General features: G+C 43.6%; 1 protein-coding gene across 2 annotated transcripts; it reads left to right on the forward strand.

The window, feature by feature from the left end:
- Positions 1–3,836: 3,836 nt before the first annotated feature.
- matk (megakaryocyte-associated tyrosine kinase) lies at positions 3,837–15,018 on the forward strand. 2 transcript variants are annotated; one of them, XM_021603617.3, is made up of 13 exons: positions 3,837–4,191; positions 6,022–6,079; positions 6,306–6,416; positions 6,623–6,738; positions 6,961–7,180; positions 10,193–10,286; positions 10,485–10,550; positions 10,674–10,773; positions 10,947–11,031; positions 11,237–11,310; positions 11,525–11,720; positions 11,954–12,040; positions 13,597–15,018. In XM_021603617.3, exons 2-13 carry the CDS (start codon positions 6,071–6,073, stop codon positions 13,768–13,770), a joined length of 1,332 nt encoding a protein of 443 aa, XP_021459292.2. In that variant the 5' UTR covers positions 3,837–4,191; positions 6,022–6,070; the 3' UTR covers positions 13,771–15,018. The 2 variants fall into 2 exon arrangements, with proteins under 2 accessions (XP_021459292.2, XP_021459293.2); XM_021603618.3 differs by lacking the exon at positions 3,837–4,191 and adding an exon at positions 5,039–5,587.
- Positions 15,019–15,120: the final 102 nt, after the last annotated feature.

The raw sequence follows: 15,120 nt of genomic DNA on the forward strand, positions 1-15,120 counted from the left end.
AATGTTTGTTTTGTTCAATGAAGTCCCTCTATGTCCAAAAACCTCAGTTTAAATTGGCGCGTTATGTTCAGTAATGCATTGTCTCAAATAACATCCAGTGAAATTGCAGAAAGCCAAATCAAATTACAGAAATACTTAAACATTGATGAAAGCTACAAGTGTTACACACAGGTTTAAAGAAACTTCTTGTTAATCCAGCCGCTGTGTCAGATTTCAAAAAGGCTTTACGGCAAAAACAAACCAAACTATTATCTGAGGATAACACCCCATCAAACAAACACAGACAATCATATTTCATCCCTCCAGGCGAGATACAAAACTCAGAAATAACGATGTAATTCATGCCTTACCTTTGAAGATCTTTTGTTGGCACTCCAATATGTCCCATAAACATCACAAATGTTCGTTTTGTTCGATTAATTCCGTCGTTCTATCTCAAATGTCCATTTATTTGGTGCGTTTGATCCAGAAAAACACTGGTTCCAACTCGCGCAACATGACTACAAAATATCTAATAAGTTACCTGTAATCTTCGTCCAAACATTTCAAACAACTTTCCTAATAGAACTTTAGGTATATTTTTACATAAATCGATACAATTTAAGACGGGATAAACTGCGTTCAATAGCGGATAAAAACAAAGTGGAGCGAGTTCAGGTCACGTGCCCCAACCACAACACTACACTTCACTCGACCCTCGTTCTGAACAGCCCTACTTCATTTCTCAAAGGAAAAACATCAACCAATTTCTAAAGACTGACATCCAGTAGAAGCGATAGGAACTGCAAGCAAGTGCTTTAGAAATCTAGATCCCCATAGAAAACCCATTGAAAAGAGAGTGACCTAAAAAAAAAAGAATCCTGGTTGGTTTGTCCTCGGGGTTTCGCCTGTCAAATAAGTTCTGTTATACACACAGACATCATTCAAACAGTTTTAGAAACTTCAGAGTGTTGTCCAAATCTACTAATAATATGCATATCCTAGCTTCTGGGCCTGAGTAGCAGGCAGTTTACTTTGGGCACTCTTTTCATCCGGACGTGAAAATACCGCCCCCTAGCCTAGAGAGGTTATTGTACAACACACAACTTCATTGTTTTAATGTGAATAACTCACGTCGTTGCGTTTGGTCAAATTCAAGCATAATCCTTTATTCAGGTATAACATGTTACAACATCCTAATCAGACACTCATAATGCACCTGTTTATATATCCTAGATAGGTGCCCCATTAGCGCCATCTCTGGGTTGGCATTATAACCATTATCTTAACATCTTTCTTTTCATTTTGAGTTAGCTCGAACACTTCATACCAATTTAATACAGTGAAAATACCTATTTACATTAAACACTTAATTTTTTTAAAGATTTAAAAAATAAAAAATTGTTGTCCACAGTGCCCATACCGCAGGGGCAGTCTTACATTAGCCCTTGTCCTAGTGCGGCGCACTGGTAGCATATTGGGCACCTCTGGGATCCTTAGGTTCTCTCCCACAGCCTCCTGAAATTGTGTAGGCACGGTCGGCAGAGATAACTGCCCTGGTGGGGTCTTCCCGATCTCCTCATTATGTGTCCTGCCCACACCATCCAGAGGATCTTCCCATTTGTCCCTCCTGTGTCCTATGCTCTCCTGAACTGGGCGTATGTCCTCCTAAGTGGCATCCCTGGCGTGAGGTGACAGGAGCACTCTGACAGTTTTGCCTTGTTTTATTACAGGCAGATTTTTTGCATGCTGGTCATAGTAATGTTTTGACTTGTCCTGACGTGCACTTTGTGTGCCTGAACATCCCTAATGACCTTTGGTGCGAGGAGCTTGGGAGTTGTTGGCAACAGAGAGTGGGTGTTGTACAGGACTGCTGCCGAAGCCCTCTGTGGGAGTATTTCTCCACGCCAAAATGGCTTGTGCCTGCATTGCCTTTGTCTGCTATTTTCACTGCTGACTCTGACCTACCATTACTCTGACTGTGGTATGTATGGTGAAGAGGTCACATGATGAAATTCCCCAGGCTTTTGCAAACAAAGCAAAGTCTTGACTCGTGAACTGGGACACATTATCTGTAACTACACCACTGTCAGGTATGCCATACCTGCTAAACTGCTGCTTACAACAGTCGATGATGCAACCGACTGTTGTGTCAAATCACTTTCTCCACCTCCCAAAAATCTGAATAGTAGTTCACTATAAATCAGAAAAGGAACGTTCTTTACTGTGAACAGATCCATTCCCACTTTAGACCAAGGACGTGTTGGTTGTCATGTGGCTGCAGTGTTTCCTTTTGCTGCTTAGGTAGATTAGCATTACATATGCTGCACACAGCCACAAGATGTTTCATTTCTTGGGTCATGTTGGTCCAGAATACGGAGTCTCTGGCTTTCCCGAGACTGGCTTTGACCCCTGAGTGCCCTGAATGGATACGAGAGAGAGTCATTGGGCGTAGAGTTTCTGGCACTACCACCCTGTCGCTTTTGTAGACAACCTCTTCCTGCATTGTGAGTTAATCTCTGTATGTCCAGTAGTCCCTCACCAGGATGGGCGTACTCTTTATTGTGTCCGGCCAGCCTCTTAGGATAAAAGACTGAAGCATTGGAGAAGTCTTGTCCTCTGCTGAATGAGCTTTGCTAGCATCCCATGTCTTCCTTTCTTGTATACTACCTGTGGTTGATAACGCTGAAGCTTTAGCGTCATCCTTTTGAAGTCGCTTCGGCCCAGACAGAAGAGGTTTTTTGAAGATAACCTCAAGCAGCTTGTGATCAGTGTGCACCGTGATGAAGTTCCTACCATGAAGGTATTGATCAAAACGGTCACAGGCGAACACCATGGCTAGGCACTCCTTTTTAAGTTGGCCATATCCTTGCTCCATGGGTGTCAATGTCCTTGAAGCAAATGCAATGGGCTGCCCCTTCTGCAAGAGTACTGCCCCTAGGCCTTTACCACTTGCATCACATTGTAGGGTCACTTCAGAGAGGTCAAAGTACCTCAGTATTGGTTCGTTGCTTACCAACTTCTTGATTTGCTTCAATGCATCATGTTGATCACCTGACGCAATGGCTCGCATACGTCAGACGAGGTAGGAATTTGGCTAAGTAATTTACAAAACCAAGCAGTCGCTGCGCTGCTTTTGCACCTGTAGGTGGCGGCATTTGCTTTACTGCCTCCACCTTCTTGGGGTCTGGCTTCAGGTCTTCAGCTGTCAAAAGATGTCCCTTGTATGTAATACTGGTGAGCCTGAGCTTAACTTTGTCTTTATTCAGCTTTAGATTCATCTCCCTTGCTCTTTGCAAGAGCTGAGTCAGGTTGTGGTCATGGTCCTGCACTGCTTCTTCCATTGTAGCACCACAGCCGTGATGTCATCAGCTATGATGCTTATTCCTGACAGTGCCTGAAGTGCTTCATGTTGCCTTCGCTGGTTTCATTCCAAATGGTAACTTTGTCCACCGGTATCTACCATTGGGGTCCAAAATGTGGTGGGTCAACTACGCTTCATCCAAACATATCTGCCAGTAACCACTTTTTGCATCCATAACTGAAAAGATTTTCACTTTTGCCAGGCTTGGCAGTATCTCTTCAATGGTAGGCATTTGGTAATGTGTCCTACATAAGGCTTTGTTCAGTGAACTTGGATCAAGGCAGATTCTTATTTTGCCAGGCTTTTCCACCACAACCATGTTGCTTATCCACTTAGTAGGTTTGGTGACCTTCGTAATGACACCCTGTTCCTCGATTGACTCAACAGCCTTTAGTATCTTTTCCTTCCGTGGAATGGGGATTCAGAGGGGAAGCTGTTGAACTTATCTAACAGACTCATCCACCACCAGGCGAAGCCCTTCAAAAACGTCCTCAAACTGTTTCAATATTGCTTCTGAGGTGTTCGAGTCTGGTGGGACCTTTTGTTTTTAGTGTTGACATGATGAATGGCATGCTGGTGGTTGAACTGTAGCAACTTAAGTTTTTCACATATTTCTGCTGAAAGGAGAGGCTTTTGCAAGGTTTTTCACCACTTGGAACTTGAGTACATGTTTCCCCATCCTGATTGGCTTGTAGTTCACTCCCCTACTGCCTTAGCCTTGCTTGGTTGTGGCTTTGTATCTCCATCCTGCATTACTTGTATAAAGTCTCTGTCGCTGAGTATATTGACAGTTGAGCCACTGTCTAGCTGGCATTTGATCATAATCACAGTTATTACATATCAATGGGGTAAGCTTTAAAGTTTGTAAACCATTTATCTTTGCCACTTTGAACAGAATTAACATCTCATGTATAGAATGTCTGCTTCTTCAGCATCATTTTGATCACTGCATGTATACTGTTCTAGCAGATTGACAGGCTTACTTTGTCTGCACACTTTTGCAAAATGTATTTTTTTTTTCAAAGAATTTGCATATAACCTCATATGGTGGGCATTTGGCTCTTGCGTGTGTTGATCCACAGTACCTGCACACTTCTTTAGTATTTTTCTCCTTAGACCACTGTCCGATGAATCATGTTTCCATTTTCTGTCGACATGGTCTCTGTATTTGTTCTGAGTGGCATAAGTGACTGATTCTGCCTGTTCAGGGACAGTGTTCATATTTTTAAATTGGATCTGCGTCTGTTCGTTTGCTCTGCATATATCCATGCCTTTTTATTCAGCGTTGTGGTTCGCGCAGCATACTTTACTCCGTTATCTTTACAGCCAATCACAAGTCTGTCTCTGATCGTTTCGTCTCTCATTGACCCGAAATCACAAGAATCCGAAAATTGACGCAACCTCACAATATATTGACCAGACGTCTCTTCTTGAGTTTGTTCACGTGTTAAAAATGAATCTTTCATTAATCACATTACGAGTGGGTTAAAAATGTATTTGTAAAACGTCAAGGATTTTCTTATAATTGTTTATATCCTCTTCCCCCAGATCTAGGTGACGCTGAAGCATATGGCACTCTCTTCCAATAACACTGAGCAGTGTTGCCACTCTCACATGCGGGTCTTTAAAAAAAATCTAAACCTGTAGCGTTTTAATAATTCTCCCACTGATCACGGAAAAACAACTAGTTTTGGTACAAATCGCCGTTCATGTCCATGGCGCTAGCCACCGGAATTTTTACTGAGAGACATTGCAGGCTCTTCGTACTCGTTCATTTGTTCCACTTATTTGTGTTTATCCGACAGCGATTACATTGTCCACATACTTTATCCTATTTTCCGTGGCGCTTGACTTTGGGTTATTTTCGCTGACACCATGTTTTAATGTGAATAACTCACGTCGGAGAGTTTGGTAAAGTTCAAGCATAATCCTTTACTCAGGTGTTACAGGTCACAACATCCCAATCAGACACTCGTAATATACCTGTTAATATATCATAGCCCCACTGGCGACATCCCTGGGTTGGCGTTATAGCCATTATCTTAACATTATGTGCTTGTCGTTGGAACCTTTAACCGCAAGAAGGAAGAATTACGCATCCACTTCTACCTCGATTCTCTTTGTTACTAAATAGCCTTATAGGCTTCCGCACTCATTCCACAAATCGAAACTGCAATGAGAAATATGACAGATCGAATCCTAATGCTGATCTACATTGTGAACACATTTAGCGTGTTCCCATAGGTAAGTAACGGTTTCAGCTCAATGGTATAGCTTCACTTGAGTTCTCATTATCAGGAAATAAATAGTCTTAGTTCACACGTCCATTGCGACAGCTCACTAAATGCCTGCATCTTATGACCACTCATCACGTCTGTCTTTGGACCATATTACAGTTTGCTTCATTGCTGAGCCACAGGTATCTGACTGCCATATGATGTCCCACCTTGAGTGGTCTGTTTTAATGCTGTTGCCTATTTATTTTTCTTATATTGAACTGCTCCTACAACTAGGTTTTATTTTTTTAGGAATGTATATATTTTAATGACTAGGAAGGGAGCAGTGGTAGGCTACTGTTACTCTAACATGTTGTTTATTTAGCCTACTATTATTGCTAGAATTGTGTTACAAGTTTTCCAGATGGTGTTTCTCATAAGAAATTTGCTCTCCTTGAACAGGTGTTCTCATTACTGATGAATTTACATCTACCCAAACTTATTCTTGAGGATGGCAACGGTATGTATCAATTGTATGTCCCGGGTCAGTTACTGGGAGATAAAACCATTAGTTCTGTCATGACACTGAATCGCTTGTTTATCAGTTTGTAGGTAATAGTGACTCAATCCCTCCTGAGAAATAACTGGTTAATGTACCACCATGCCTGAACTTGAATTTTATTTTGAGTTTCTGAGCAACTGATGCTGTAAATGTCAAAGTCGCCTTCTCTATCTCTCCCTTATAGAAGAGTTGGGCGTCCGGCACACGTGTTGCCAAGAGTGACCACAGCAAACCTAAAGCTGGTGAACTGGCCTACCGCAAAGGAGACATCCTCACTATTGTGGAAACGGGGACGGTACATAACAATTTATGTTGTTATTCTGGGGTCAGAAAAGGGGCTCAGAGGCCCTCGTTGCACACAATGTACTTTTCAAATGTAATAATCCAAACTTTCCCCTGCTCTTTGTGCACTCTGTCTACTCTGGTGGGGGCTCTATAAATACAGTTGAGATTAAATGAAGCTATGATTCTACTGAATGCTATTCTGATGCTGTTTTCTAGGGGAAACGACATTACAAGGCCAGACACAACACCACAGGAGAGGAAGGACTCGTCTCTGCCACCAACGTGCGAGAACGAGAGGCCATTTGCGTCGACCCTAGTCTCAGTCTCATGCCGTAGGTCAATTTAAGGCTATGCGTCTGGCCTTCTATATATAGACCTATACTACAATACACCTACTTTATAGCATACAACTATAGTACTATTGAGATGGAAGATTTGGTCCAGTTTGGTTAGCTGTGAGCTAGGGCCAAGTGGTTTTCCTGACCATGCGACAATTCCTGGCCCTTTATAGAACATATCTAATCCTGACCAATAACTTTGTTGGTCCATGCCAGCTGGTTCCATGGGAAGATCTCAGGTCCTGAGGCGGTGTCCAAGCTGCTGCCTGTGGAGGATGGCCTGTTCCTGGTGCGGGAGTCCATCCGCCACCATGGTGATTACGTGCTCTGTGTCAGCTACTCCAGCCAGGTCATCCACTACCGAGTCATCTACCAGGACAGCAAACTGACCATCGACAACACCCAGTACTTCTACAACCTCTTAGAAATGATCGAGGTGAGGAGGAGATATATCTTTTTAATTTAAACTTTTATTTATCAAGTTTAGTCTCATTGAGATAAAAAAATATATATTTTGTAAGACAGACCTTATTGGTAGGGTCAGGAGTTTTTATATAGAAAATTAGCTGAACATGTTGGGATATGTGTATACGCAGTGCAGAACTTTTAATAAACAGCATAACATTCATAAGGCCACGGGGCCAGACGGAATGCCTGGATCGTACTCGGCGCATGCGCTGACAGATGGCAAGTGTCTTCACTGACATTTTCAACCTCTCCCTGATCCACTCTGTAATGCCTATATGTTTCAAGCAGACCACCATAGTCCCGTGCTCAGGAACGCCAAGTTAACCTGCCTAAATTACCATCGCCCCGTAGCACTCAGCATGTTGTTAATTGGCGACAGCTCAGCATTCAACACCATACCTCCCTCCAAGCTCATCACCAAGCTCAGGACCCTGGGACTCCCTTTGCAACTGGATCCTTGACTTCTTGACGGGCCGTCCCCAGGCGGTGAGGGTAGTCAACAACATTTGCCGCGCTAACCGTCAACACTGGGGCCCCTCAGGGGTATTTTCTTAGTCCCCTCCTGTACTCTCTGTTCATCCACGGCTGTGGGGCCGCGCACGACTCCAACACCATCATAAAGTTTGCTGACGACACGACATTGGTAGTACTGATCACAGGCAAAGATGAGGCAGCCTATAGGGAGGAGGTCAGAGACCTGGCAGTCTGGTGCCAGGTCAACAACCTCTCCCTCAATGTCAGCAAGACAAAGGAGCCTATCGTGGACTACTACAGGAAACGGAGGGGTGAGCACACCCTTATCCACATCAAAGGGGCTGTAGTGGAGTGGGTCGAGAGCGTCAAGTTCTTTGGTGACCAGCCTTTCAAAGCACATCATAGCTTCAGACGTGAGCACTACGGGTCAGTAGTGATTTTGGCAGGTTACCTTAGTGTTCTTGGGCGCAGGGGCTATGATGGTCTGCTTAAAACACGTTGTTATTACAGACTCAGACAGGGAGAGATGAAAATGTCAGTGAAGACATTTGCCAGTTGGTCAGCTCATGCTCGCAGTACACAGCCGAGAGCGTGATCACACAGTCTTTCGGAACAGCTAGTGCACTCATGCATGTTTCAGTGTTATTTACCTTGAAGCGAGCATAGAAGTGGTTTAGCTTGTCTGGTAGGCTCGTGTCACTGGGCAGCTCTCGGCTGTGCTTCCATTTGCAATCTTTAATGCTTTGCAAGCCCTGCCACATCCGGCGAGTGTCAGAGCCGGTGTAGTACGATTCGATCTCTAAGCCATACAAAAGACAAGACTGCTAAATAGCTAATCAAATGGCTACCAGGACTACCTGCATATGCACACACACTGGACTCAACCCACACACTCACACATATTACACTTACACCACATCGCATACACACACACACACACTACATACGCCCACACCTGCATGCTGGTGGTATTTGCTACGACCTGCATGCTGACGCCATGCACACATTTTCATACCACATACTCTGCTGCTACAGCTCATTCTATTATATCCTGTTGTCTACTCACTTTACCCCTATAGCTACCTCAATTACCTCGTACCCCTGCACATCGACTCGGCACATGACAAATAAAATGTGATTTGATTTGGTACTGGTACTCGCTGTTTATAGCTATGTTATTTTGAATCGTTTTAGTTTTTCATTGTGTATTAATTCCTTGTGTCACTTTATCTTTAACTCTGAATTGTTGGAAAATACCACTAAGTAAGCATTTCACTGTTAGTCTACACCTGTGGTTTACGACACGTGGCAAATAACATTTGATTTGAGGGTCTCCTAACAAATATCTTGCCTAGGGTTTTATACTGATGAGCTAATGTTCATTGTCACAGCAGGGAGCCTCTCTATGGAAAAATGATCACACTGAATTTGACTTGAACCACACCAAGGCTAACTGTGACCCATTTGAAAGGAAGTATCGTTTACGGTTTACAAGAAAGACTTAAGTCTGAGCAGACCTTTTTAATGTTTATATTGAGCCTATGAGTTTCCGAGCTATTGGAAAGCACAGCCACAATGGTGTTTGGAGATGTGAGTGACTGTAAAGACTAAATATGCCTCACCACTCCCTTATCTGTGGAGCACAGATGTCTTTAGTCCAGACTCATATCGCTGACTAACTCTTGTGAGGAAATAAAGGGAGAATCCAGCTGCTCCCTGACACACACACAGCTGTGGGCAGGACTATTGGATTTAAAAATAAAATATGTTTGTGTACAGTTCACCATACCATCATTCTGTTTTCGTTTCGATAGTACTAAATTGGTTTAGTTTTAGAATGGAAAAACTAACATTAAGTACTGTACATACATTCAGTATACTGTAGGTGGCCCATACACACACTTGTGTTATGAGTTTTGGCAACAAACTTAGTAAAAAAAAATGAACAACCCTCATAAGTTTGCGACAGATATATTTTGTGAATCTAGCTCAAACGGCACGTCATAACAGTCGTCAGGACACAAGTCTTCTTTAGTTTCACTGCAAAGCCAGAGTGCACTAGCCACAGAGTGCACTAGCCACAGAGTGCACTAGCCACAGAGTGCACTAGCCACACTAGCCACAGAGTGCACTAGCCACAAAGTGCACTAGCCACAGAGTGCACTAGCCACAGAGTGCACTAGCCACAGAGTGCACTAGCCACAGAGTGCACTAGCCACAGAGTGCACTAGCCACAGAGTGCACTAGCCACAAAGTGCACTAGCCACAAAGTGCACTAGCCACAGAGTGCACTAGCCACAGAGTGCACTAGCCACAGAGTGCACTAGCCACAGAGTGCACTAGCCACAGAGTGCACTAGCCACAAAGTGCACTAGCCACAGCTGATATGGAGCAGGTGTTGAAGCTTAGCTCTCTAACACAGCATTATTCTCTCCAAAAGTGTCAATGACAGTATAGTTCAGCCTCTGTTTTTAATATAAGCTGTCACTAATGGCTATCTTTGCAGTTCTACTCCAAGCACAAGGGAGCTATTGTTACCAAACTTCTAAAGCCCAAAGAGAAGGAGGGCACAAAGTCAGCTGAGTTGGAGCTGTCTAAAAGTAAGTGCTTGGGCTTTACAGTCTCATGATGTGTCAGAGTTGGCCTCCTCAAGGCTCAAAGATCTATGCCTTTCTGTGTGGGGGCCACAGGGTATTTTGTGGGTGGGAGGGTGTGTCTCACGTCTTTTCTTTTGAAGTGAGAGCTATAAAGAATGAAAAGCTACTTGTTTTAGACTGGTGTCTCTGTCTGTGTCACAGCGGGATGGCTGCTGGATATCAGGGAGCTGACCTTGGGAGGGAGCATCGGGGAGGGGGAGTTTGGAGGTGAGATTGCAATGTCTTATTGTGAATTTTTTTAATGAGCCGGTAAACCATTCTAACGTTGAATTGAACCCTGATTCTAGATGTTACAGGTTGAATTGACAGTCTCATCCTTTTGTCCCCTAGCGGTGTATGAAGGAGACTACATGGGCCAGAAGGTGGCAGTAAAGAACATTAAATGTGATGTAACAGCACAGGCATTCTTAGAAGAGACCACTGTTATGACGTGAGTCGACAGTAACGAGACATGTTTTCTTGATTAACTTAATTAATTAAATTTAGGAATTTCTGTCTTTTTTTCCTTCGTCCCCTTTTTCCTTCCTTTTCTTGCTTACTTCCTTGCTTCCTCACCCTTCATTCCTTCCTTAATTGATTGTTTTTGGTCTGACTCTCCACTAGGAAACTGCAGCATAAGAATCTGGTGCGGTTGTTGGGGGTGATCCTACACAATGGACTGCACATCGTCACAGAGCTCATGGCCAAGGTACTGCTGCCGTGACTTCAGTACAGTCAATCTGTCATCACTGTCAATCAAGACTAACAAATATACTAGGAGTAGACTTAATCTCAGTCCAGGAGACTGGCCTTAAAAGCTTGTTGATGCAAAACAATTGTAGCAAGCACACACTTAGGGACTAATTTAGATTACACAACTCTTTTCCAACCGTCTCTTTAATTGTGCGTTGCAGGGTAATCTGGTGAACTTCCTCCGGACAAGGGGCCGTTATGTCATCAACACTGACCAGCTACTGCGCTTTGCACTGTGAGACCATATCATAGAGTTAAATAGAACTCTATACACTGTACATTACTACAGTCACACTGCCCTTTAACAGTCATTCATAGCAGTCATTCATAGCTGATCCCATCCCATATACAGTTGAATGGCTCTTCTTGGTACTCTCCCTGCCGCATTACCAACTTTACATTTGTGTCTATTTCAGTATATAAGACTGTGTGTGTTGTTGTGTGTTCAGAGATGTATGTGAGGGTATGGAGTACCTGGAGTCTAAGAGGTTGGTCCACAGAGACCTAGCGGCCCGTAACATCCTGGTCTCCAACGAGGGCGTGGCCAAGGTCAGTGACTTTGGATTGACCAAGTTGGACTGCAAGGCCTCAGACAATGCTAAACTACCAGTCAAATGGACAGCCCCTGAAGCCCTGAAGAAAGAGGTATGATGGTGTTTACCTCTCAAACGTTTATCACGCTTGCAGTAGAGACGTATGTGTATTCACAGACTTAAAGAATGTATAATTCATGTGAATCGTGTACGATTGTTGGCTGGTGTCAGGGCTTTAGCCTATGGCGTTATTAGACAATACTTCATGTCAGTCAGCCATCGGTGTTGGGATTTTTCATACCTATCATTGATTTGCCTTTGTGGTAATGTGTGGTTGTCTTACAGAAATTCTCCACGCGGTCAGACGTATGGAGCTACGGAGTTCTCCTCTGGGAGACGTTCTCTTATGGTCGACAACCCTACCCCAAGATGGTGAGTCCTGACTTTACATCACCGTTCATAATGATCAGTGGAGTTATGAGTCACTGTGGAAGCACAATGCCACAAAAATTTGAAGGAGACAAATGTGAACTGTTTTTTTTTTTCCTTCGAAAAATCAATCAAGGCAGTCCACCCCAGTTGCTCACTTTCTTAAGGTGGTGTAATGCGCGGAACGATGGCATGCCATAGCTCTCTGTCATTCATGGAAGCTGCAAGGTCCTCTGTTCTGACACCAGTGTTGCAGCAGGAGAGCCACGGTGTCCTCTGGATACCTGCGACAGTGTCCAGTGTCCTTATCTTACCGCTGATCAGTGACAAAGTGCCAACCCAGTAGTTTTTACTACCTGGTGCACCATAGACATCCTGACACCAGCGCGTTTCACCTATTATGGTTGGTCCTAATGGGAAACGTTCATTTTTTAATATATATATATATTTTTACATGTATGCCTTTATGACCCATTATCCACGTACGTCAGCAGTGCTTTATCCACTGATAGACTTACGGTATTGAAACGAAGGAAACTCCGCCGGAGGTTAAAGGCCGTGTAAGTGCGTCACAGGACAAGGATTTGCACCGGACTCATTTGATCTCTCCTGAATGGGTGTCGGGGGAAATGAGGGGATTCATAAGCTTGGCTCTGGTCCTACTGTGTGTAGTTATGATGTTTTACCAGTAGGGGACCCCTGTGAATAGGTTTAAACCATGTTTCTGATGCGGTCATATACTGTAGTCTGTCCCAGACCTGTTTCTTTAGCACTACATTTTCGTTGACACCATATGTGTTAATTTGAAGAAAAACACCCTAGTCTTGGTGAAGCAGCACCGATAACTGCCCTGTCATCACGGCAGAGTTTGTTAACTCTAGAGAAATGGAAGGGTACATTATTTATTTACGTCATACTTAAAATCCTCTTTATTCATGCCTTATCTGTTTGTAGGGAGTCTCAGTTACTCCCCACACAGGTATGTAAAGCAGAGAATCAAAGCAATGGCACTAAGCAGGTAATCATGGCAGGGATAAACCAGGATTAGTGCTTGTAGGCCGCGTTTCTACGGCAACAGCTCCTGTTGGCAGCCAGCCAAAAAGAAGAACGAAGGGGTGGGGTGAGGAGGGTGAGAGAGCTTGTGTGTTCATGAGTGCGTATGTGTGTTTGTACATGTAGGGGGGAAGAGATTATGGAACTTGCACTCTCCTGTGACACACAGTCTCACTGTCAATCCGTTGTTCCTGTGCAGCCCTATCCCTGTTTACCTGGCAGGTCAGGGGGAATATGAGGACATGGCATGGGCAGCCAGCGGGGGATCAACTAGACTGACTTAAAGCATGCTTAGTGGTGGTTTAACCATATAATTAGAATGAGTGGCTCATACTGTACTTGTTTAATGCAGGCGATGTAGCATACAGATACAGTATGTAGACAAAATGTTGTGTGTTTGATATTCATTTTGTGTCCACTAAAAAGTTAACAGGCCCTTTAAGAGGGGATGACATTATCACGTGTTCCATATTTTTCTATCTTTCTCCTTATGTCTCCCTCCTCAGTCTCTGAAGGAGGTGAAGGAGCTTGTGGAGCAGGGTTACCGTATGGAGGCTCCAGAGGAGTGTCCCCCCAGTGTCTACGCCCTGATGAGGTGCTGCTGGGAGGCTGAACCCAGGAAGAGGCCCTCTTTCCAGAAACTACAGGAGAAGCTGGAGAGAGAGCTGACCAAACAATAGCCCTGGCTGCTGAAGTCAATTTAATAATCCTATTCAAATAACTACTGGGCTCTTGTTTTGAGCTGCCTGGAGCAGGGACAGTAACCCGGGACAGGTGGACCCAAGTGGTTACCGCTCGCTTCACAGCTTTCCCGGGAAACTCTCTGTATTCTAGCATCACACGGACAAAAGTGTAGCGGATGAAGGAGTTTGCTTCTGCTGCTGCTGCGTTCGCGGTAGAACACACCGCGTGGCGGTGGTGCTTTGTGCGTGCACACATCCTGTAAATGGCTACAGTGTAAAATCATGCATCTTGATTTGCTTAAAGAAAAAGCATATTGTTTTTATGGCAAAATCGTTTAAACGTGTGTTGAGTTTGTGCGATGAAGGATGCAGGATATTATACTAAGACATAACCTGTAACAACATATTATCGATTTTTATTGTATTTTTATGGAATGATCTACTGTAATGAGGAGTCCTTACACTTATTTCTGTCTGTGTTATTAGAGGGAGCAATTCAACTCGTCATGTCTCCACACCCCAATTCTCTTTCCTGAGTAACACATTATTTGTGTTACCAATATGGGGCCATTATTTTTCTTTCATAAGAGACAGAGAGCGAAAAGGATAGAGGGAGAGCGAGATGGAAAGAGGGAAAATGCTGATCCGGGATTAAATCCCAGATCATCCGTATCTGCTTGTTTCAGACTGTAATTGTCCAGCAATATGCCCTGCGACTCGGGGGCTTAATATGTGAAATCTTGAATGTTATTGCTGATATTAGTAAGGAATTACAAAGCCGACAGCAGTTTGTCTGTGTACAAGCTCTGAGGAGCTACAGGGGATTGGGACGGAATATCCTATTTTATTTTCAGTTCATTTGCCATAAATGTAGTAGACCTATACTCCCATAAAACCAGTGACTCAGCAGGTCTTAGTCGATCTATCTGTGTAAAGGGAATTTCTTTATTAAACCCAGTTCCTAAAAGCAAAGGGGTGCTCGGTTTGAACAGAAATTGTTGGATTTTGGACAATGGACATTTGCAAAGAAGAGAAAACATGCTGCATCTGGGGTTTACAAAAAAATATATTAAAAAAATAATGTAATGTAAAAATGTAGATAAGGGACTTGCCTCTAAAACAACCAAGGTTCCTCTGTCTTCAAGCAGCTATGATTTAACTCAACCCAGATTAGAGAGGGGAGCGATTTTTATTGTATTATTGTTGTCACGTTACAACCCAAATTAAAGATGTCATTAGTATTAAGTCTTTGTAAGCCTGGTATTTGTCTTTCACCCATGGGATGGACCCCAGATTGGGTCCTGATCTGCTCCCATCACATCACCATAGGGGCCTGTGTGTTGATTT

This window comes from Oncorhynchus mykiss, chromosome 5, assembly GCF_057628025.1.
Source record: "Oncorhynchus mykiss isolate SJ-2025 chromosome 5, ASM5762802v1, whole genome shotgun sequence".
NCBI lineage: Eukaryota > Metazoa > Chordata > Actinopteri > Salmoniformes > Salmonidae > Oncorhynchus > Oncorhynchus mykiss.